General features: G+C 35.0%; 2 protein-coding genes across 3 annotated transcripts; both read left to right on the top strand.

The window, feature by feature from the left end:
- The first annotated feature begins 255 nt into the window (after window positions 1–255).
- LOC139893186 (serine/threonine-protein kinase TOUSLED-like) lies at window positions 256–8,854 on the top strand. 2 transcript variants are annotated; one of them, XM_071876333.1, is made up of 16 exons: window positions 256–727; window positions 1,888–1,977; window positions 2,180–2,371; window positions 3,884–3,937; window positions 4,217–4,324; window positions 4,421–4,465; window positions 4,553–4,665; window positions 5,193–5,259; window positions 5,824–5,890; window positions 6,012–6,103; window positions 6,185–6,364; window positions 6,601–6,811; window positions 6,889–7,153; window positions 7,374–7,428; window positions 7,627–7,788; window positions 8,241–8,854. In XM_071876333.1, exons 1-16 carry the CDS (start codon window positions 452–454, stop codon window positions 8,334–8,336), a joined length of 2,073 nt encoding a protein of 690 aa, XP_071732434.1. In that variant the 5' UTR covers window positions 256–451; the 3' UTR covers window positions 8,337–8,854. The 2 variants fall into 2 exon arrangements, with proteins under 2 accessions (XP_071732434.1, XP_071732433.1); XM_071876332.1 differs by having other exon boundaries at window positions 257–727; window positions 6,006–6,103; window positions 8,241–8,853.
- A 4,479-nt stretch (window positions 8,855–13,333) lies between these two features.
- On the top strand, window positions 13,334–14,830 carry LOC139889817 (uncharacterized). The gene is made up of 3 exons (XM_071872741.1): window positions 13,334–13,376; window positions 13,652–13,975; window positions 14,250–14,830. The coding sequence occupies exons 1-3, from the start codon at window positions 13,334–13,336 to the stop codon at window positions 14,828–14,830; spliced, it is 948 nt and encodes a 315-aa protein (XP_071728842.1).
- The last annotated feature ends 10,753 nt before the right edge of the window (window positions 14,831–25,583 follow it).

The following is a 25,583-nucleotide window of genomic DNA, read 5'->3' as shown; positions in this document are numbered from 1 at the left end:
GAGTTGATTCGTACACCACCTTGTTTTTGCCATACAACACCAAAACAATTATTTAGACAGTTTTATCCTCCTTTTGAGAAGTTAAGGGGAGTTGGTGGCGAACAAAATGAAGGGTAAAAATGTCTAAAAAATTTATTTAGTGGTGTATGGCAAAATAGAGTTGGTGTACGGATATCTCCCTTTTTGAAATGTTTAATCCCCGATTGTTCCTCACTCTCTTTCCTTTACCACCTGTGCGTCATTATTCAATTTTCATCCCAAATTGAATAGAATTCGAATAATTTGTTAAAAAAACCCTAATTCGTCAAATCATCGATTCTTGTTCTATACGCTTCCACCCTGACACACGATCACTCACACTCACACACACCATTATTACGGAATATATTTCTGTATTTGATATATCTATACATCTATACTCCTCAATTTCATTTCAGCTTCTGTATCAACAATGTCGGAAGACGTGCTTCTACACTTTACATCAAACTCTTCAAATCAATCCGATCAATCGTTGCCGTCAAAAATTGCGAAACTAGAAGCTCGAATGGTTGGTAAAAATTCAGCTTCATCTACTGCGGCTGTGTCTACTACTCTTCATGTTCCTGATTCACAAATCGCAACTACACGGTCTTCGGTTACGTCATCTGTTGCTGCTGCTAAGTTTGGAGCTAGTGCTGCTATTTGCGCAGAATCGTTAGATTCTAGTGATTCTGAAGAAGATGATAGTGTGAGTTATTTAAAGTTATTTTTACTGAAAATTTATTTGATTTCTCTATTCATGTTCCAATGTGGCTTAATGAGTTTACTTAAAAGCATTGTTAATGTCCATATAGTTTGAGCCTTCCTTACATTATCGGTTTTTAGGTGTGAATTTTGGAAAACCTAGTTCAATATTGGATCGAACACGGCCAGGCTTTTCAAGATGGTAGTTACACATTTTCTGATTGAAGTGTGAATCACATGAAGTTCTATTATAGTGTCACGATTATTCATTGCGTCTCTTATTCATACTGTATACGATCATTGAAAGCTATACATGAAACTTTATATTCTTGAATATCAATCAAAATATGACTAAAGCTTTATGAAGGGACTCTGTGCTGCTTAGGTATTTGATAAAAATATATTTGTACAAAGATAGCCTAAAGATGGCCAGTAGTTGTATATCTGGAGGGTTTTAATATCCGTCACGAAATAGTTGTTTAATCTGGTTATGTAATAAGCATTTTTCAGTGGTTTGTTACTATTCAGATCTAAATTTTAGCTCAATTAGATAATTATCAGGATGGATAAGTTAATTACATAATCAATTGGATATTTTTTCAGTATGTGATAAGACATGCTATCACTAACAAATCATTATGTTCCAAAACAGACATACACTTGAGTATAGGAAGATACAATTTTTAAGTTGGGTGTGTGACAGTGTGACCACACAATGAGGGGTTGATTATGATTATAATAATTCTTATAAGTGAGAGTATGATAACATATGGAGATGGTAGTGTTTCTCTGGTTTTGGATAACACAATAGTTAGAGTAAGTGGTGTTGTATGGACAGTTCGATATTAATGAAATTATCATATTGTTTTTTAGATAATTTAAGCATGCTAATGAACAATAAATATATTAGTTTATACATCTGAAAGTTCTGTCGATGCCACATTATTATTGATTCCCTTTTCGATTTATTGTTTAGTCTAACCGCCAAAGCATTTCGTGCCAAAGTAGGTTGTAAAATGTCACAAATCAAATATAAAGAGGTGAACCTCTTTGGATTGAAAACTAATAGTTAATCTCTTGTGTTGTATTTAGGTTAAAGTAACGCCTTTAAACTTTATAAGGAGACCTAAGTTAAGCTAATATTTGGTCTTGTTTCTATGCCAGAATGGAGGGGAGTTTCTCATACAAGCTAACTTTCAGAAGCGCAGAAAGCTCGCTGATGATGCTGACTCAACTGCACTTGACAATACTAAGGTTGATTCAATGCTTATTTTTTCATGACCAAATCATCTAACTATAATTTTAGATGTGCTACTACAAAAGGGTTCTGTTCGTCGGTCCATTTTCAATATAGTTTGAACTTCCATGTTATTAATTTATTATTCTGTATGCAAGCATTTTTTTCTTCAGATTGGTCATAGATCATTTTGGTAGTCATTTTGTCGGGAATATACAGGTAGTTGCAGATGCAAAGCAAAAAGTTTCAGAACCTATGGAAGTTAAAAATGGAGCAGATGTAAATAAGAAAAAGCATACTCGTGGCAGGGGAAATTCTACTCAAGCCAGAGGACGTGGTTCCCTACATAATGATCAAACAAGATCACAAAGTTCTACCTCAAATGGTCTTCTTGAGAACTCACATCAGAAGGTATCTTTTCTGTACAATCATTTTTAATATTTCTGCTAGTCATAGTACAAAGAGCCTAGTCCGTTTATTTTTCTTTCCACGTTTTGTGATCCATTTTAACACGGCCATCTATGAAGTGATGGTTATTAACTTATTGTAGTTTTGTAACAGATTTAGATGTGGCTTAGGATATACTACATTGTAATTTATAAGTAGATAAAGTGTCAAAAGTCTGGACATCTCACCCTGGTACATGTGCAATGGACCAGGTGTACAAGACAATGAAGAACGTAAATCCGGGTGGTTTTTATCATTGGTTTTAATTTTTTGTAATTTATCGTAACCGTTTGGTTTGCAAATGAAAGTCCGATTTCTAAAACTGGTTGAAAACCTTTCTCTAGAAAGATCAACGATGGATGCATTACTGTACATATTTGTCTTGCATATACGTTGACTCTAGAGTCTAAATAAAATCAGGAATTTCTCAAGGGAATTAATATGTTTAGTGAAACATAGAGGGCAACACTGATACACCGATTCAGATATATATACTGCAAGTTGCAAGTGATGTACACTTTTCTACTCACGAGTACGAAAACTAGGACTTTTATTGGGTAAAGAATCAAGGATCAGCATAATCTTGATAGGACATTGAAAGCACAAAGCATGTACCAAGGTTGCTTGTAACCACATTCTGCTTTTTTAATGCTTTAAGCATGGACATTAGATAATTAGGTAATGTTTATTACTTTGAGGGACTGTTAAATGATAATTTTTGTACAAAGTTATAAATTTTTACCAAATGACAACTGATGTGACCCAAATACCAACTTCATTGCATTGTTTATCCTCCAATAGTTCATAAAAATGAACTTTATATGTATACCCAGAATGGCATTTATCAAAAACTAAAATGATTTGTCCTTTGTTTTGTAATGACACAACACCAAGCCATTTCATAATAATCTCTCACATAGAAGACACTCCTTATCTCTGACAAGTAGCGAGTAGCAATAGATGCACTATAATTGTGGCTTCAAAGCTTTAGGACTTCAATACCATGAAAACTGACCAAACTCATTTTAGTGAAGTGTAACGTCTTATTTCATGCTGTATATCTTTAGCTGGAAAAGTTTCAGAATGTTCTCTGTAGATTTCTAGCCCCCTCAGTACTAGTACTATTGTAAGTTATTTGTGAAAGAAATTCTTGTTTTGATTAGGTTACATCCCGGGATAATAAAAGGAAACATATCCTGCCAATATCATGCCTTTGTTACTGCTGAATATCCAACAAATATTTATGTTGTTGCATACTGAAGGGTCTTAAGTTAAAGTTTTCAATATTTTTTACTATTAATCTTTGCTTGCCTAAAAGCTACTTTTCATAGAAATATGCTAGTCTAGTAGTCCGCAAAGCGATAGCTTCCTTTTCTAGTGTTACAGTGACTGATTATTTTCATATTTATGTGACTTCTGGATTTTATTCCCTTTACATGTGATCTTGAAATGACTTTTGCTGTCCACAAATTGCAGGAGAGTAACAGGCCAAAGGAACAACTTGGACAAAATGAACGTGCTTCGTTTGAGGTAATTTTTCTCACCACTTACGCCTGTGCCGGCTTTTTATCTATAAAGTAATTCTTTTATCTGAGCAGATTAGACATTCTTCTCATTTGTTGAAAATTCTATAATAAACCAGTTTGTATGTGTAATGAAGGTTGTTAATAGGAACTAGTAGTGTCCTATGTGAAGTTGTTTCTTAAAATGCTTTATATCTTAACTGTTATGAAATGTGCCTTAGCACGTTCTTATCACACTGTGATCTTTGTTTCTTGTTATGGGAAGTTTTTTATGTTAACTAATTAGGAGGAACTCGCATCATTGCGTGCTAAAATATTGAATCTAGAGGAGGAGTTGCGAAAAGCACGCCAAGAAACTTCAGAAAGTCAACATCTATGCCAACAGTTAGAAAAGGTTCAATTGCTGTCAGCATCTTATTTGAATCTTCAGGAACCTTATTGTACTTGCTGCAATATAGAATCACTATTTATGTTTTATACTCTTGTACAGGAACTTAAGGAGCTAAAACATAATGAACAACAGGTCAAACCAAAGGTCAGTTTTTCTTTTGCAGTATTTTCATATTTTGCTAGTATTTTCAGTTTGACAGTAAGATCGTTACACTTACTCCCTCTTATGCAGAGGATGAAAGTCATATCTGATCTGCTGATATCTGTATCTAAAGCTGAGAGACAAGAAGCACGAATGAAAGTACGCCAAGATTCTCTGAGACTTGGCAATGTGGGTGTTATCAGGTAAAGCGTTAGCTTTTTATATCAGTTAAATCAATAAGCAAAATCTTACCCAGACACCGTTGTAAAAAACCCTAATTAGTCCCTATTATCCCCAGTTATTACTCCTTTTTTAGAACAGACCTATCCGATTTTTCAAAATCCGTTTAATTAATCCGTCAAAATCGAATTTGTTGGTCAAAATTGGTCAACATTTTAACATGAATTTAAACTAGAAATATTAGATTTTTTGAACATATGAACGGTTATGTTTATGCTTTTAGACAATTATGGTTAAGTTTATGTTTATGATTTATTTTTTATATTTACACATAATTTCGAAATTTGTTATTTAAATTGTATAAAAAGTCCAATTTGATTCATCCCCGATTAATCCCTGAATTGCCGATTACGCCCTCCAAAGTCCGGACTGAGTACTCCCCGAGTAGCAAGTATTTGTGACCTTGTACCTGGATCACTTGAGTGAGAGCATGTCTTACTTTTTTTGTGTGATTGAAATGCATCTGATATTTTTTTGGCTCAAACTGCAGAGCCGGAACCGTCATATCCGAGACTTGGGAAGATGGGCAAGCCATTAAGGATGTTAATGCCCACCTGGTTTGTTCTTATTGATGCTATTGAATTTTCATGTTTGATGTTCCTTGTTAAAATTAATCATATAATGCCTGCATATTAATAGTATTATTGCTGATGAATCTATAGTTGCGGGATATCCAATCTATAGTCACCATCAGATTGAGCTCCGTAAAATTAGGTTATACTTGTAAATTATATGCAACTAACTTGACTAATACCTTAAATTAAGAGATGATTGAAACCTTAATATAAATGGATTAGTGTAACCACAAGTCCACAGATGGCTTAAATGATAAGCCCTGCAAAGATTTCTGTCGAAACGAAGAAAAGACAAATAAGAAACACAAAGGTCATCTTCCCCAATAGAATAATAATACAAAAAATACACATATCTTCTGTACAGTTAATAGAATGCTTAAAAAACTCAAATCATGCATGTTTATAAATTAGATATTGTTTTCATTCATCATTAGTAAAATTTTTAAAATTGTACTGGAACTCATTGCTTAATGCTTTAAAGAGAAAATAGCGTATAGGTGGAGAATGTGATTCACAATACTTACAATCTCATTTTCTGTTTTCTAGAGACGTTTGTTAGAATTGCGGGAGGCTGTTGAGAGACAGCGGAAGTCACTAAAGAAAAAGCAGCAAGGTACGCGTGTACTGTACTTATTAAATCCGTCGCATAATATTTTTTAATCTTTTTCCAAGTGGAAATTAGTACTCTGTTCTACCCAAGTCTAAATTTTATTAATCTTTCTTCAAAGATAAAGGAGATGGAAGTGAATCTGAGTCAGCAAGTCTCGAGGAAGATATCATCATCCAGGATGAAATTTACAAATCCCGTCTAGCCAGCATCAAGCGTGTATATTCTCTAACTATTTGTAATATTATTGACATCTTTTAGTTTTGAAACTTTTTTCATTTAGCTGTTTGAATTGAACAGGAAGAGGAAACCTATGTTCGTGAACGAGATCGGTATGAACTAGAGAAGGGACGACTTATTCGTGAAATGAAACGTATTAGAGATGAGGATGGTTCTCGTTTTAATAATTTTCAGATCCTGAACCATCGATACGCTCTCTTAAATCTTCTTGGTAAAGGAGGTTTCAGTGAGGTTTACAAGGTATGTTTTGTATTTGTTTCCATTAATGTTTTTTTTTGGTAGCTTGGACAATTATTAAGTTGCAACACAATCCAATAATATAACTTTGAAGTGATTTTATACCTTTGCTTTGCAATATATTTGTTTTGTAGACGTAGCAATTTTACTTCCTGATTTGGGTTATAATCTAATGGTTCAAATGGGCGAATAATATAAGCCCATTTGCAGTTATTTAAAGCAACTGATTTCTTTGTCAGGCATTTGATTTACTGGAGTATAGATACGTTGCTTGTAAGCTTCATGGTTTAAACGCCCAATGGAGTGAGGATAAGAAGCAAAGTTACATACGTCACGCCATACGGGAATATAATATTCACAAAACATTGGTGCACCATAACATTGTTCGGTTGTGGGACATCTTTGAGATAGATCAAAATACCTTTTGTACGATTCTGGAGTATTGCAGTGGTATGTTTATTCTAAACATCTTTTACCATTTGTTTAAATCAAAGTTAGTGTCATTTTAATGTTTGTTGTATATACAGGCAAAGATTTAGATGCTGTTCTTAAGGCTACACCTATGCTGCCAGAAAAAGAAGCTAGGATAATTATTTGTCAGATATTTAGAGGACTTGTTTACTTGAACAAAAGAAACCAGAGGATTATTCATTATGACTTGAAGCCTGGGAATGTTCTTTTTGATGAATTGGGTACTGCAAAGGTAACTGATTTTGGTCTTAGTAAGATTGTCGAGGACGATGTTGGGTCTCAAGGCATGGAGCTTACATCTCAGGGAGCTGGAACGTATTGGTGAGTATTCAACAATTTACCAATTTGAACCTTGATATTTCATCCTCTTAAAATAAATTGATGAATTGTATTTTTTAACTCTTCTTTTTTATCAATTCAATATCAATCAATATCAATATAATAATAATAACTATAACAATATTATTTGTATTATGATATGTGTTTTCTCATTTCTATATCTCAATATAAAATTCTATCATGCTTTTCTTTGCATGCTCAGGTATCTCCCACCAGAATGCTTTGAGTTAAGTAAGATCCCACTCATCTCCTCAAAGGTCGGTGTACAAAATTACCTTTATTTTGTTCGTACTAGTTAATTACCTATTTCCAAGATCAATTTTTTCTCCGTTAAAAAAAAAATGCTCTATTTTTAGGTTTTAGAGTAGATGAAGGGCATATAGTTTCGAAGATTGTATTTTTTCTTTCATCCCTTTTTTGATTTTGAATATGCGGTTCTTTTTTTTTTTTGATAGGTTGATGTGTGGTCAGCTGGTATTCTATTGTACCAAATGCTTTTTGGAAGACGCCCTTTCGGGCATGATCAAACACAAGAACGCATATTGCGGGAAGATACTATAATTAAAGCCCGAAAAGTTGAATTTCCATCTAGACCTTCTGTTTCTAATGAAGCAAAGGTAAGAGCTTCAACTCGTCTTCTCCTTTTTTTTTGATGTTTCTTACTCTTAGCCAAAAGCTTCCGTCACGTTACTAACTCTATTATTATTATGAGTAAAGTGTATATGAGGCTGTTATACATGTAGTTGGGTGTAGAACCAAAATATGATTGGTTCGTATGATTAAAATCTTTTAAAATCTTTGGAAAATGTGCACTCAACTTGTTTTTTAACCAATGACATGTTGGTTCTACACCCAACTTAGATGTATAACAGCCACATATTCTCCATCCTCATTATTATTACTCAACTAACTACAATATTTTCTTCTTTTATCTGAATATTGAGCATCACTTTAATACCTATATTATTGTTAATAATTAACTTGAATATTAGTACCAAGGCCCTAACATGAGGTTCCTTGAACAGCCCCTACTGTTCTTTAATTATCTATGATATATTTATCATTGCAGGAATTCATTAGGAGATGCTTAACTTATAACCAGGAAGACAGACCTGACGTGTTGACCATTGCTCTAGATCAATACCTTATATATTCCAAGAAATGATCCTAGGTGGTGAGCGGGTCACTCAATATATAACTTAATTTACAACTATTCACCAATCTTCCACATGAGCATTTTCGGTGTGACACCCTTATCTCTTGGGCTAAAAGACTACGGACAACAAAAATACCGTCTATGGCCAATGAATAGCAGATGTGGGAAATTGTGAAGTGTTTAGGATTTTTTTCTGCAACAAGTTTGTGATTTGTTTCCATCTCCACTGAAACAATGGGTTTTTTTTCAGTTTTTTTATTTAAATATGAAAATGGTAGATAGTTGGCTTATGGTGGATTTGGGGATCTGGAATTAGCATTCAAGCAAATGTACCGGTACTATCATATTCTTTTGTGATTTGTGACTGGAGGGTTATGGGCATAACTTGTTTCTGTAAATGCATGATTATTACCAAGCTTCTTGTAATTTTAAGACAAAAGTTTAAAAATTGGTGGGGTCAAAGGACCCCACATGCTTCAAGCTAGAATCGCCATTGGGTGAAAATAGAATGTAATTAAGCTGTGAAGAAAGCAGAGAGATCAATGCTTTATCTGTATCAGACACAGCTCACATTCTTCCTTTTGAAATTTAAGCCGTGACACGCTTTTGTTAACCATCTTTGATAGCAGGTTGTCTAACTATACGAAAGAGGTATAACCAGTTTTATCCTGGACTCGAATAACAGTACTGTACTGATCCTGTAGTTTTCAAATAAAGGGCCCAAAAGTACTACATAGAATGATTGATTTGACCTGTTACTATACATAATGACCCAAAATTCCCTTGTTGAGACCTAGAACTCCTTCATTGACAGAGTTGAAAAGCGTTGACCGAGAACTTTAAACGAGTTGGAAAAATAAACTCGGGGCTCGCCAAGTTCGGCCGAGTTGTGTAACCTTTATTACCCTTCAGTGAATAATTAACTGGCCAGGGTTCGAATCATTATCAGATATAATACCATTCTCAATGGAGTGGAACATGATAACCTACAATCAAACAGCAACAACATAATTCCAAATATGTAATCTGTCTGGTAGAAGATACATAAACATAAACTATTTGAAAAATACACTAAGCTACTACTCCGTATATATTATTGTTATTTTATTAATAACCAAACTACCTTGTGATATCTTAATCTTTTGAGGCCAGTATAGCCTCAATAGCACCAATGAGTTCACTATATTCTGTTACATCGTCAATTGCAACCATCCTGAAAAATACACTTACGTCTTCCCAGTATATTCTTACAATACCCATTTATTAAGCTACTGTAAGTGACAACATTAGGGACTAGACGTTTAAGTGTCATTGAATCAAAAGTTGTTTTTGCTTTACTCATTTCACCTCGTAAACAGTAACCGTCAATAAGTGAACTGTATGTTACTACGTCAGGAATCTTTCCTCTCTCAAACATGATGTTGATCACAACTTCTGCTTCATCTACTTTACCATCTTTGCAAAATGCATCCACTAATACATTGTAGGTTTGCACATTTAAAGAGATTCTTTCATCCTCCATTTCTTTTAGTAAGTTACAAACATCATCCCAACGACCTAAATTACAAAGACCATGAATCAAAGAGGTGTATGTAATGACATCCGGTAGAATCCCTTTGCGAAACACCATCTCTTTGAAAAGATCAAAAGCATCATCAATCATTTTGTCTTTGCAAAGACTGTCAATGATGGTGCTATATGCAACGACATCAGCTTTATAACCACGTTCATCCATTAGCCTAAGCAAAGCAATAGCAGTAACATTGTTTCCGACCTTACAAAGTCCCTTAATCATTGTGCTATACATAACTACATTAGGTTCACAGAGATTATGTTTGATAATCTTTTTGAAGAATATCTCAGCTTCAAGAATCCTACCTTCTATAACAAGCCCATCTAAGAGTGTACTATAAATCCACACATTTGGTACAATGGCTTGACTGAAGCAAATACCTAGAAGTGCAAAACCGTCATTGGTACGGTGCAAGCGGCAACAACACTTGATAGAAATACTAATATTGTATTTACTAATAGGAACACCAATTGAACGCATGTGTTTGAAAAGATCAAGGGAAGATGAATAATGTTTCATTCTGGTGACAGCAGTCAACAACTGATTGAACTTAACTACAGATGGCAGAGGTCTTCTCTGAGTCATTTCATCAAACAGATTGTAAGCATCATTCAAGTTAGTAACTTTCTGATACCTAGATAGAGGGCGTTCATCATAATCACAATGAATTGAGGAAGAATTTGAGTGGAGGGAAGCTGCTGAAATTGTACTATGAGGAGGATCAAATAGAAGACCTAATTGAAAGGAATGAGAAAAAGGGGTTTCAAAGAAAATGTTGGTAGCACAAAGATTACCTTTGAACTTGATAAAAGCATTAAAAGCAGAAGCAACATGATTGCTGCGATTCATAGCCATTTCCTGGAGAAGAAACGGAGCTCAATCCACCTTCAGGCCAAAAACTACTTCTCCCTTCTAAAAAGTAAATAAACTCGGTTACCTTTATTCCCCAATTATTTTTTATTTATTTTTATTTTTATTATTATTTTTTTTTCTTCCGAAAAGTATATATAAAAAAATCATTTTTAAATCATGAGTAAGTTTCCATTCAAGTAGTTTATTATGTATACCAAGGGTCATACTGTCAATATCAAAATCATTTTTAAAAGTTACATATCAAAATCATTATTCTATATGAGTTACATACAAATGTACTATTTGTGCTGGGTTACATCGATGTTGATGACCTGTCCAAATCATATCCTTTAGATTTTTCCTTTCATCCATACATCAGTACGCTTGTTTAGATTGCTAGCAATGAGAGCGTAGTTGGGGCTCCGTTGCAGCGCCCTTCCAACGGCGCCGTTGCTAGCCCAAGTCGTTGGGGCCGCCGATGAATGGCCGTGGTGCAAGATGCTGTGGTTTAACCCTTCGAAAGACGGAGTTTACGGCATTTTTGGTGGTACATTATTAATTAATTATTTTTAGTGGGTCCATTTTATGGTAAAACTGTATGTCATATATCTTAGGGAGTGTGATGGGCTAAGTGATAGGAAGAAGTTGCTAAGCTGGCGCAGATGTTTCAGTAATTTGATTGTATGACAGATGTCATGGATAAGAGTGGTCTTAGTTAATTTCATTTCATCCCATTTATATCCATTTTTAAGAAATTAACCAGGTTAATAAATATATACTGAATATTCAATAAAACATTACAAAATATTTCAAGTATGTGATGAATCAAAAAGTATGTAACAAAAATAGATATGTCATGACATAATTATGATTCAACAACGAAACGCCTAATATTTATCATCAATCATTGGCGGAGTCATGTGTACCTTAATAATAGTGAAAAATGATGGTAGTTGGCTATATATTCATGCGTACATTGCCATAAGTAAATTTTGTGTGTGACAAGGTATGATGGCTAAAAGTTTAGGTAGGAAAAGCGACCCGTGGTCAGTGGCGATTCTAGGATTAAATTTCATTGGGGTCCTATACAATTTGAGTGGTTTTTTGTTAATTTTTTTTCTTCTAAGAAATGACTATTTACTTCCATAAAAACTACCAATTTTAAAAATATATGGGGTCCTATCTATAAATTTAGTGGTGTCATATACAATTTTATAAAAATTTTATTAGTATAATTTTGTTTTTAATGGGGTCCTTTGACCCCACTTGGTTACACATGGAGTCGCCACTGCCCGTGGTAGTTTCTTTATATTGAATATTTGTACCCTTAGACCACTCCTAGACCACTCCTAGCTGTTCTCTTGCCATGGCCGCCCCGATTCAAGACGGGGAGGGACGATGCATTCCATCAGCCCTCATTGCCCTCGTATGATTCATGTTGGTTATCGTGTTAACTTAGCATACCGAGGCGGAGACGGGGGAATTCATGTGGATGCTTTGTCATCCTCAACTCTTCAAATATGCCTATTTTAGTGTAGTAAAAATTGTTGATTAATGACCAACATCCATAATTATAAATTCAAACATACCCTAGCTTTTATATTGATATTACTTTTCGAGAAATGTTACCCTTATCCATCAATCTTGGCTTCGCCTCTGTTGGCGGAGTGGAGAACGAGATAAATAACCTTTTTTTACCATTGAATAGCAACATATTTATTATTATTATTATTATTATTATTATTATTATTATTATTATTATTATTATTATTATTATTATTATTATTATTATTATTATTATTATAAACTTAAAAGTATTAAAACTTACAAAAAATTAGTGGGAAGCCTAGAGACAATCTGGGCCCCCACACCTCTAGCAATAGCAAAACCTATCCTAGTAAAAATATGAGCAGCAGCACCGGCACCAATATCTTGCGCCATCGAACTCTTCTGAACCCGCTTTAGCAAAGAAACAGCATCCTTTTATTATTATTATTATTATTATTATTATTATTATTATTATTATTATTATTATTATTATTATTATTATTATTATTATTATTATTATTATTATAATAATTATTATTATTATTATTATTATTATTATTATTATTATTATTATTATTATTATTATTATTATTATTATTATTATTATTTCTTACTTTATCACTATATTTATAGCCATTCTTATCTCATTTTAAAAAAAAAAAAAAAAAAAAAAAAATTTTTTTGGCAAAAAAACGAAAACTTTATAACCAATCTTAATCTCGAAAAGAGACAAGATACTAAGAATACACAAGAAAATCAAGGACCGAGGCTCGCAAGCGGAAAACAAGAACTTACAAACAAACCGCCCTAACGCTAACTAAAACCGAACCTCGACTACACACCTAAACAAGCAAACTAACCTGACTAACAATTAGACAAAAAGGATCAAACCCAACAAAACCACCCGTCGCAATTATAATGATAATGACGCGAATGAAATTAAGCAAACGTGAATAGTTTTAACTATGTTGGTGCTCTCGATTTGGTTGATAATTTAGATCACATAAGTGATGATCAAGCCAAAAGTTCTAGAATGTCGAGAGCGCCAAGAAGGTTCATTCATAGAGATCGGCAAGGTACCGTAAAACGGTTGTGGGATGATTACTTTTGCGACACGCCAGTTTTTTCGATGGATTATTTCTGAAAATGAACAAGTCACAGTTTTAATGTAATTTTATCTTCTCACATTCCCGACGACGAAGATGAAGAAGTCGAAGAACAATTTAACGATGAATTCGAAGACGATGAGTAGTTTTATTATATTATTTAATTTTAATGTAATGTTTTTTTTTATCGTAAATTATAATGTAATGTATTTTATTTTAATTTTCAATGTAATGTAATGTTTTAGTTTTCACATCATTTTCTATTAATATTAACGGTGAATTACATGGTTTCTTCCGAGGCAGAAGAGGTTTGAGACAAGGGAATCCTATGTCTCCTTACTTGTTCACTCTCGTAATGGAAGTTTTGACGCTTATGATTACTCGAAACATTGCTCGATCACTGGCCTTTAAATTTCACTCGAAATGTGACAAGCTCAAGATTGTTAACCTGTGTTTTGCAGATGATTTATTCATATTTGCTCACGCTAATCTGGCTTTTGTTCAAGTCATTCGAGATTCGTTGGAGAAATTCAAAAGGTGTTCGGGTTTAGTTCCAAGCTTACCAAAAAGTACGGCTTTTTTTGTAATGTTGCAGACTCTATGAAAAATAATATTCTAATGTTAATGCCGTTCGAAGAAGGAAAATTGCCTATCAGGTATCTTGGCATTCCCTTTATTTCTTCTCGCTTAATGTATCGTGATTGTAAGATCTTAGTGGAGAGAGTTAAAATCAAGGTGGAGAATTGGATGAATAAGTATTATCGTTCGCCGGAAGAGTACAACTTATTATCTCAGTCCTTACGGCTATGCAAATCTATTGGTGCTCTGTTTTCATTCTTCCAGATATGTTTATTAAAGACATAGAGAAATTGCTTCGTGATTTTCTTTGGTGTCAAGGGCCCATGAAGCGTGGTAAAGCCAAGGTCGAATGGGATGATGTTTGTAGGCCGAAAGATGAGGGTGGTTTGGGTATCAAACGGTTGAAAAACTGGAATGTTGCTTTAATGGCAACTCATGTGTGGCACATCCTGACTGTCAGACCTTCCATTTGGGTTACGTGGATTTACGAGTATAAGCTGGCGAATCAACATTTTTGGAGTGTCGATCTAAAAGCTGGAGCTTATTGGAGTTGGCGTAAAATTCTCCTTATTCGTCCTCAAATTCGTAATTGTTTGTCTTGTCAAGTGGGAGACGGGAGGCTTGCTTCGGCGTGGTATAATTCATGGAGTAACATTGGTATATTCGCTGATATTGTGTCTCATAGAGATATAGTTCGTGCTGGCTGGAATGACAAGTCTGTTGTTCGTGAGCTCATGGATGACGTGGGTTTAAATTTGCCGCATGATTGGAACCAAAAATATCCTATTTTACAAACGCTAGTGCCTCCTATTTTGTCTAATCATCCAGACAAATATGGATGGTGAAACAACCCAACCCGTATACAACCCGATATTTTTTTTTTTAAATAATGAACCATTAACACGCCAATTCAATTGGTTATAAGATGTCAACCATTTCATACAAGCGTTTTAACGTTTAACATGTTTAAAGTTTACATCATCGGCACGAAGACCCTTAATCAAATGTATCACAAGTTCGACCCATAAAATGATAGTTTCAAATCAAACGACACTCGAGCATGGTTTGGGGCTAAACTACCCAAAACACTAGGTCGACTTCCAAAAGCTTCATCTAGCAACCAACATGAGATTATCTAATGCCCAACAACCCCTTTTCCTTTCTCCATACTTGTACCTAAAAAGTAAACAACGAGAGGAGTAAGCTAACGCTTAGTGAGTGCAATAAGTATACACAAGCATATATAATATACCTATTTGCAACCACCTACTCACATACCACATACATGCTAGAAATATAATTAGCATACGAACTCCAAGTATAAAGCTAATAACCTCCATTACCGCAACTAGCATAAACAATAGCATATACTCCAAAATATAATATGCTACACTACAATACATACACAAACTATATGGTTAACCATACACGCGTCATGGTGCTACCGGCTCCGTGTTTCACACCATACGTAATGCTATGACGCTACCGGCTCCTTGGTTCACGCCACTGCATTTGAGTCATACTCTTTTATAGTGCTATCGGCTCCTTGGTTCACACTTTGGTGTTACCGGCTTCGTGGTTCACACCTCATTTTATAGTGCTACCGGCTCCTTGGTTCACACTTTGATGCTACCGGCTCCGTGTGTAACATCCCACCTTTTTCCATTTACTTTCCGTTTATTCATTTTAAAGTCCGTTATATGTTTATAACATCTCCTGTTGATACGCGTTTTAAATTATCTCGCTTAGGTAATTCACGCACCGTTTCCAAAGTTAAGGGACTAAGTTTGACAAAAGAGCAAAGAGGTGACTAGGTCAAAGAGTCAACTCTTTCTCCTCCATTCATTTATCCATTCATTTTCCTTTTTCTTAATTACTTACACATTATTCTCTCAAAACCCATACAAAGATTCATCATCCAAATCAAATCGAGCAAGCATCAATCCAAACAAATTACATATTCGGAATCCTCTCATCTTCCTCTTCGATTCCATACCGATTACATCTCATTTGGGTAACTTTCTAAAATCACTAGATTTTGTGTTCTTAATGTTTTTAACTTATAAAGTTGTTAATTAGTGTCTATGGCTCAAGGCTAACATGAATATATGATTTATATGCTCGATCTCGTTGTTTTAGTGTAACTAGCATGAACATGAAAAGTGTGTGTTTGATTTTGAGTTTTGGATGATTTAATGTTGTTGTTATGATAAAATGCAAGTATTAAATGTGTTCCTAGTATCACTAGCTTCAATTTGATGTGTAGGTTGCTTTAGAAAACTTCATAAACTTGATTATTGATTTTGATGGATTTGGGTTAGGGTTTAGTGAACTTGAAATGAACCTTTGATGTTTTGAATGACATGAGATGTTAGTAGCAAGTGTTTAGTTGTATTGTATGTTTAATTATCTTCGAAACGGTATATCATTCATGTAAATTGGTTGCCCGAATCATTGAATTGCATTTATGAACTTGAATGCATTAAATGATGAGCATTGAATGTGATATTAGTTGTTGTGGGTATTGAATTGTTTGTTGAAATGTATCTAGTTGTATTCCTTGTCAAAATACCTTTCCAATGATATAAGATACTTGTTTTGAATGTTTACGGTTCGTAAGTTATGGTGATTTGAAGTTAGGTTCGTGCCTTAAGCTTAAAAACTGCCAGAAAAGTTGCTGAACAGGTATTGGCGCGGCGCTCCATACCCTCGCGCGGCGCGCCAAAGTAGGCTGACCACTTGACACTTTTAAGAAAAATATTTTCTATGCTATGGACCTCCGATTCACATGTAACTTGTTCTAACATGCTTATATATGATTAAAAACCTCAGAAAAATAGTTCGGGACCCGACCCGAACGTGTTAACTTTTCGTTGACTTTGACCCGACCAAAGTTTGACTTTTTGTCAAACTTAACCAAATGATTATGCAATCTTTCTAACATGATTCTATACTTGTATCATGCATGAAACTTGACAATTTGACTCATATGCTATATAATCAAGCCGTAACGAGCCATAGGACTAATTGAACACTTTGACCTATCGTGTTTACCGATATTGATACAAACCTATTTGTTTAGGTCAAGACTAGCATTCGTTCTTGCACACGTTTACTTGTTGAAGTATTTTTTCACACGTGCACTCATGGTGAGATCATAGTCCCACTTTGGTTTTAGGAATTGAAAGGGCATGAGCAGCATTGCCTCTTGATAGGCGAATGGAGGAGTGTTCTGGTGCATTTGCAGCCCTAACAAGGCTTGGGTGCAGGTTAAACAGAGGGCCCTGCACCACTTGTTCTTCGATGACCGGTGGTGGTTGCTGTTCCGGTTGTTGTGGTGCTACCGGTTATTGTTGCTGTGGTTATTGTTCCTCTGTCTGGGTTGCAGCAGGCGGTGATTGATGTTGTTGTTGTTCTGCCATTGATAATTTCGTAGAAGATGGATGTATGAATTGATTTGAAGATTTGGGGATTTTTAGAGAGAAGAGTGTGAATTTGAAAACTGAATAACCAAAGGTTATTATGGAAGATAAAACACTCTTTTAACCGTTGTGATTGGGTGAAAAAGGCAGGAGAGAGAAAATGACAACTGCTATTAGCAGGCGCGTGGGCAGATGTGACAGACTGGCACACTCGAGGGGACACAGGCTGATGATTTGACATATATACGGCTTGAATACTCATACCTCCCATTCAACATTAAATGCAGCAGGTTTTAATTAACTTTTAAAAAAAAAAAATTAAAAACCACAAAATAAGTTTTGTATTAAATACAAGATACTTTGTTACATTTAATATGTCATGAATTTAATTTAAATCATTGGAAGTAAATGAGTTGCAGATTTAAGGAATCATTAAATTTTGTGAGCTATTTATTATTTCAATTAAAAACATTTTGAGTAACCAAAAATATAAAAGACCTTGTTGTGCTGAGTGTTTTACATGTAGGCAGTAAGGTAACAAAAATGGCTTACTGGTTTGCCCTACATGTTGTAGAGACAGCACATCAACAAAAATTGTCTTTTATTTAAAGTTCAAGCATACCCAGCTCAGAGATGAGATAGTTAAAACGTTTCTCATCTAAGGGCTTTGTGAATAGATCTGCTAACTGCTGGTCTGTTGAAATAAAGTGTAGCTACACATCTCCTTTTTGAACATGATTCCTTATGAAGTGATATCGAACGTCAATGTGCTTTGTTCTTGAATGCATCACAGGATTGTTGGAGATAGCTATTGCACTTGTGTTGTCACAGTAGATTGGAGTCTTTGTAACATGAACACCATAGTCTTTCAGCTGGCTTTGTATCCACAGTACTTGAGAAGTACAACTACCAGCAGAAATGTATTCTGCCTCAGCAGTAGATGTGGACACAATATTTTGCTTTTTGCTCGTCCAGCTGACTAGCCTACCACCCAGTAACTGGCAACCACCAGTAGTACTTTTCCTGTCTATTTTACACCCTGCAAAATCAGCATCTGAATACCCAATTAGCTCAAAATCCTGGTCTTTAGGATACCAAAGACCACGTTTAGCAGTAGCTTTCTGATACCTAAATATCCTTTTTAATGCTAGCAAGTGTGACTCTTTAGGATCAGCTTGATATCTGGCACAGAGACATGTGGCAAACATAATATCTGGTCTGCTGGCTGTGAGATAAAGTAGGGATCCAATCATACCTCTATATTCAGTGATATTGACTGGTTCACCATTGGGATCAGCATCTATTTTAATAGTTGCTACCATTGGAGTCCCTATATCCTTTAAATAGGCCAGACCAAATTTCTTTAGCATATCTTTGATATATTTATCCTGACTTATAAAAATTCCATCATCAAGTTGTTTAATTTGCAATCCCAAAAAGTATTGCAAGTCTCTCTGTAAGCTCATTTCATATGTCTTTGATATAAGTTTTGAAAAATCTTGACAATGTTTCTCATTTTTAGATCCATAAATAATATCATCCACATATATCTGTACCAGCAAGAGATCACCATCTGTCTCTTTTGAGAACAGAGTGGTGTCAATTGTTCCAACTTTAAAACCTATACTAGTGAGATACACATGAAGTGTCTCATACCATGCTCTTGGAGCCTGTTTGAGGCCATAAAGAGCTTTGTCTAGCTTGTAGACATGGTCTGGATATTTACTGCTTACAAAACCAGGAGGCTGTTTGACATAAACTTCTTCTTGTAGCTTCCCATTTAGAAATGCAGATTTAACATCCATCTGGAATACCCTAAAGTTCATCTTAGCAGCATACGCCAAGAACAGTCTGATAGCTTCCATCCTAGCCACTGGAGCATAAGTCTCTCCATAATCCAATTCTTCTTCCTGTTTGAAACCTTGAGCTACCAATCTAGCTTTGTTTCTGATCACAATCCCATCTTCATCCATCTTGTTCTTGAAAACCCACTTGGTACCAATGATTTTCTTAGTTTCATCATCAGGTTTAGCTACCAATGTCCAAACTTTATTCCTATCAAACTGGGAGATCTCTTCTTGCATAACTCCTGCCCAGCTTGGATCTTTGATTGCTCCATCAGGACATTTAGGTTCAATGGTAGACACAAAATTTACATGCATACAGAAATTGCTGGTTGCATGCCTTCTTGTTTTAACACCACTAGCCAGATTACCAATGACTTGCTCAATTGGATGCTCTTTTGTCCATCTAGTGTTATGAACAGGTGAAGTTGTTGTGGAACACACAACATCTTGATCATCAGCTGGTTTAAAGGTATGAGCAGTAATTGGAGACAGCTGTTCAGTATTAGTATAACCAGTGCCAGTTTGTGATCCTTCAGAACCAGTAGACCTATGCTCAAGTTGTAGGACTTCAGTAGAGCCAGTAGGTCCACTTGGTTTACACACAGATGGAACAGAGTGTTCCATCTCATCATCAGAGAACCCAGCAACATGGATTGGTGAGGGATTTGCAGCTGGTTCCTCTTCATCATAGAGACCTTGCTGAGTAGGCTCTTCAAACAATAACTCTTCATCTTCTTGACAGGAAGATGAAGCTGTGGCAGTTTCATCAAATGTAACATTAATCGATTCTTCAAAACAACCCCTTCTTTTATTGAAAACCCTATATGCCTTTGACATGTTGGAATATCCCAAGAATATACCTTCATCAGCCTTGGCATCAAACTTGCCCAACTGATCCCTATTGTTTAGAATGAAACAGGGAGTTCCAAATACATGAAGAAATGAGATTGAGGGTTTTCTTCCGTTGAGAACTTCATAAGCAGTTTTATGATGTCTTTTCATAATAAGAGATCTATTCTGGGTAAAACATGCAGTGTTCACAGCCTCTGCCCAATATGAATTTTTCAGCCCAGACTCAGCTAACATAGATCTTGCTGCTTCAATGAGAGTTATGTTTCTTCTTTCTGCAACACCATTTTGTTGAGGTGTTCTCACAGCAGAAAAGTTCTGTGAAATACCTTTATCAGCACAAAATTCTTCTAATGTAGCATTTCTGAATTCTGTACCATGATCACTTCTTAGCTGTTTCACCAGTAGCCCATTTAAAAGCTCCATTCTTTTGATAAAATTGATAATTTCATCAGTAGCTTCACTCTTTTGCTTCAAAAAGAATACCCAGGTGTATCTGGAATATTCATCAACAATAACCAGTGTATACTTCTTCCCACTACAGCTGGCCACATTAACAGGACCAAAGAGATCCATATGAAGTAAATGAAATGGTTTCTCAACAGATGAGATTTGCTTTAATTTGAATGAGGCATGGTGATGTTTTCTTTTTTCACAACCAGGACACAGTCTATCATTTACATAAGACATGGTGGGTAGCCCAGACACCAAACTTCTACTGGATAATTTGTGAATATCTTTGAAGTTGAGATGTGAGAGTCTCTTGTGCCATAACCATTTCAGGTTGTCTGCTGCCTTCGAATAGAAACAAGTATCAGTTGTTGTGACTGCTGTGTTCATGTCAATTTGATACATGTTTTCATGACGTTTTGCAGTCAGCAGTGGCTTCCCTGTCTTATCAAAAATAGTGCCAATTTTCTTTCTGAATTGGACTATCTTGTTCTTGCTTGTCAGTTAGCTTATGCTGAGTAAATTATGTTTAAGCCCAACTACATATGAAACATTTGAGAATGTGACATTCCCATTAGTCAAAGTACCAAAACCCTTTGTGTAACCCAACGAATTATCTCCATACGAAACAACTGGACCATCTTTTTCTTGATAGTCCATTAGCAGGGACTTACATCCGGTCATATGTCTCGAACATCCACTATCGAGATACCAGATTTGCTTGTTTTGAATGCCCTGCACAGTAGCTAAGAGATTAGTTCTTTTTGGGAACCCATCCAAGGATGGGTTCTGGAAGGGTCATCTTTGATGATCTCTTCCTGTCTGCTGGTTTGCTTGAAGAAGCATCAGCAGACGGGGTTAGGGTAAAAGGACACCGGTTGGCTAAGTGAAACTTGCTGCCACATTTGTAGCATTTTCTCACATTTGGTATCGGTGATGGGTCATACACATTGTAAAGGGGATCGGGGTGATGTTTGGTTACTGCCTTAATAAGCTGGTCAAGCTTGACTGTCATAATCTCAGTGATAGACAGCTCTTCATTCGAGTCCATTTTTGGTTTTCCCTTAAGGGCAGCTTTCTTCTTGGAACCAGTACCATAGTCATGACGTATTGCTTTGCCTTTATCATTTGACGAGCCAGCGTGGGAAGTTACTGGCTTGTCTACTGAAGCTGATGAACTAGAAGATGTTCTTCCTGCTGCCTTGGACTTGCTAGTATTACGTTTAACTGGCTTGTCTGCAGCTACTGGTTGACCAGTAAGTTTGTCATCAGCTGGCTCAGCATAATTGGAACTCGAACACGAAGGGGAATCAGTAGATTTAACTTTTCTAAGATTATTTTCAGTGATTTCTTTTTTGATACGTCTTTCTTTTGGAGTCATGTAGTAGATATTTGAGGGGTCAGTAGTCTCATCAATTGAGGTACTGGCTTATCTTGCTCTAACCTCATCCTCCAAAATCTCTTTCATGGCAGGTGGTGGGAACACAGTAGCAGGTCTAACAAATTTATTCGTCAGGACCTTTTTACCTTTAACTATCTTGGCAAAAGTATTTGGCAAGACAGCTTCAGGATCTGTTTCAAGAATTGGGTCCATGAAAGTAACCTCTGCAATGGCAGCAGCAGCATAGTCACCAGCAAAGAAAGCTTCAACTTGGGCAGGCACCTGCTCGTTAACACATTTTGCTGTGCGTTGAGCAGATGTACACCATGAAGCGACAACCTTTTTAAGATTATCCAGCTGGTTCTTGACTTCTGCTGCCTCAACGTGGAGAGACCTTAAAGCAAAATTTTGTTTTTCGAGTTTTGAAATATCATCTTTCAAGATTTTAACTTCATCATTTTTGCATTTAAGTTTCTCATTTAAAGATTTGTTGTCTGATACTTGTTGTCTGATATCAAAACTTCTTCACGTTTGCTGCCTCTACATAAGTCAACTCTTAGGTAGTCAAACATTTCGGCCTTTTCATCATCACTATAAGTTCAAAAATTATCAACCTTATACATCAATTCAGTTTTCCATTGAGGAGAATCTATTTTCTGATCAGCTTCCCTCATATCAGCCAAAAACTTGCTACCACTATCATCCTCATCAGACTCCTTGACCTCCTTGGCCATTAAACACAGCTTCTTTTCTTGAGCATAGCCAGCACCATCATCATCAGTATCACTATCATGTAGTGACCCGAACTTTTCCATGTTTATATATATATTAAATGAAATTGTTATTTACATGATTAAGTGTTTCCAACATGTTAAGCAATCAAACTTGGTAAGACTTGATTAATTGAAATAGGTTTCATATAGACAATTGACCACCCAAGTTGACCGGTGATTCACGAACGTTAAAACTTGTAAAAACTATACGATGACATATATATGGTTATATATATAGTTAACATGATTTTATTATAAGTATGTATCTCATTAGGTATTTTAACAATGAGTTATATACATAAAAATGAGACTATTAATTTAAGAAAGTCGAAAACGATATATATAACGATTATCGTTATAACAACGTCTTACTAGGTACATATGAATCATATTAAGATATTGATACACTTGGTTAATTATGTTAAATGATAAGTAAATATATTATTAAGTGTATTAACAATGAAATACATATGTAAAAATAAGACTACTAACTTAATGATTTCGAAACGAGACATATATGTAACGATTATCGTTGTAACGACATTTAACTGTATATACATCATACTAAGATATATTATATATCATAATATCATGATAATATAATAATTTAACATCTCATTTGTTATAATAAACAATGGGTTAACAACATTCAACAAGATCGTTAACCTAAAGGTTTCAAAACAACATTTACATGTAACGACTAACGATGACTTAACGACTCAGTTAAAATGTATATACATGTAGTGTTTTAATATGTATTCATACACTTTTGAAAGACTTCAAGACACTTATCAAAATACTTCTACTTAACAAAAATGCTTACAATTACATCCTCGTTCAGTTTCATCAACAATTCTACTCGTATGCACCCGTATTCGTACTCGTACAATACACAACTTTTAGATGTATGTACTACTGGTATATACAATCCAATGATCAGCTCTTAGCAGCCCATGTGAGTCACCTAACACATGTGGTGTAACGACCCGGATTTTTCCGATCGTTTTATACTTATGAGATTAATATTTACATAAAATAAACTTTACCAACATGATAAGCAATCCAAACTGTTGAGACTTATGTTTTTGAAAAGAGTTTCACACAACGTTTGACCGTCCAATTTGACCGATGATATCACGAACTATATAACACACGATAATTATACGATTATGTATATGTACATATCTATACATATTTAACATGATTTAAGGATGGTTTAACATTTCATTGTGAACTAACAACAATGAGTTATAAGTATACTTTGAGACCACTAACTTAAGTTTTCAAAACGATAACTATATGTAACGTTCTTTGACATATATACTTACAATCTATAATGTGTTGGTGATCTATGTCACCAATATGATTTAAGTGTAATGGGATTAATTTGTAACCAAAATAATCTTGATAAATATCGAACAAGTTTGGGGAAGTGTGGAGTGCACACTTGTTTGAACTTATCTTGATTATGACGGGGGTTCGGGGGCAGCGCCCCGGATAAGCGGGGTCCAAGGGGTGGCAACCCCTGGCGGGGTCCAAGGGGCAGAGCCCCTGGCTGGAGTCGAGCTGCCAGGTCAGCTTGGAAATTTTTTTTAGGCTAACATTGCTTTATTAAAAATGTCTTAAAATTTTATTTTGGACCGGTTTGACCCAAAAATAAAAGCCCAGTTTTGAGCCTCTTTTACAGTTATAAACCCGTCCCTATTTGAATTCTCGTTCCGATTCCTCAAAATTTCTACAAGTATATCTAGGGTATATGTAACCGTATCATACCCAGCTTCTATACGTATTTACTATTGGTCTATACCAACAATAAACTTCAATGATCAGCCACTAGACATGATGTTACATGTGGGAACCAGCCATTTAACCTCATGTGTGACTTTTGTGCAAGAAAACAAACTAAATCTCCTATATATCCATCCCATAATCATGCTATTTTGCACACACACACACATACAATTTCATTTCCAATTTTCTTTCAAGTTAATTCACTCCCTAATCTCTCTTCATTTACCTACTCAAGAACGTATCAATATAGTCATCCGATTTCAAGGAGATTACTTCCAATCTTTCAATCCCACTCCACCACTCTTTTGATTCCAAGATTTTTCTTACCTTTTCCAGTAGCTTTGTCCAAGTAACTTGAGGTAGTAACCTTATTCATAACCTTATTCGATTCATATTTATATAGCTATCTTATTTTGTGTTGTAAAATTTTAACAACAAGAACATAGTTTGAGTGATTTCAAACTTGTTCGCAAACTAAATAGATCCTTCTAATTTGATTTTTAAAAACACTTCAAGACCTGTAATATATCATATTATGACAAAATCGGATTAATCATATCTTGGCTAATTAACATAATATTTAATATATATTTAATTATGATTTGATTTTATATATTTCAGGACCACCCGTAAACAACACGAGAAGATTAATCATAAGACCTCATGATTGTACGCAACACGTCATTTGACAACACGGTACTTTATGTACGCAATACGTCACTTGACAACATGGTACCATGGGTCGAGATTAATTCTGATCAATACGAATACGATGGAGTCTTTATTTATTTTATTTAAGCAACTAATTGTGGACCACTAACATCGGACTGCTAACTACGGACTAAGAAAATATTAAAAGTATATATATATATATATATATATACATATATATATATATATATATATATATATATATATATATATGTGTAACGATTACTTAAAAAGAAAATATGTTGATATATTATATATATGGTTAGGTTCGTGATATCTATCGGAGACCAAGTCGTGATAAATACCTTCAAGGCAAAAGTGAGTATATAGTCCCACTTTTAAACTCTAAATATTTCGGGATGAGAATACATGCA

The sequence above is a fragment of the Rutidosis leptorrhynchoides genome, chromosome 2 (assembly GCF_046630445.1).
Source record: "Rutidosis leptorrhynchoides isolate AG116_Rl617_1_P2 chromosome 2, CSIRO_AGI_Rlap_v1, whole genome shotgun sequence".
Lineage (NCBI taxonomy): Eukaryota > Viridiplantae > Streptophyta > Magnoliopsida > Asterales > Asteraceae > Rutidosis > Rutidosis leptorrhynchoides.
The sequence above is the reverse complement of the archived record's forward strand: the minus strand, read 5'-3'. Positions and strand labels throughout refer to the sequence as shown.

Excerpts from the sequence above, each read along its gene's own strand:
- LOC139893186 (XM_071876332.1), top strand. The coding sequence starts at position 452 with ATGTCGGAAGACGTGCTTCTACACTTTACATCAAACTCTTCAAATCAA. Across the intron at positions 2,372-3,883 it reads TTGAGAACTCACATCAGAAG|GAGAGTAACAGGCCAAAGGA; the intron begins GTATCTTTTCTG and ends CACAAATTGCAG. Across the intron at positions 7,429-7,626 it reads TCCCACTCATCTCCTCAAAG|GTTGATGTGTGGTCAGCTGG; the intron begins GTCGGTGTACAA and ends TTTTTTTGATAG.
- LOC139889817 (XM_071872741.1), top strand. The coding sequence starts at position 13,334 with ATGTCGAGAGCGCCAAGAAGGTTCATTCATAGAGATCGGCAAG. Across the intron at positions 13,377-13,651 it reads CATTCATAGAGATCGGCAAG|TTTTCACATCATTTTCTATT; the intron begins GTACCGTAAAAC and ends GTAATGTTTTAG. Across the intron at positions 13,976-14,249 it reads AGTTCCAAGCTTACCAAAAA|ATATGTTTATTAAAGACATA; the intron begins GTACGGCTTTTT and ends TCATTCTTCCAG.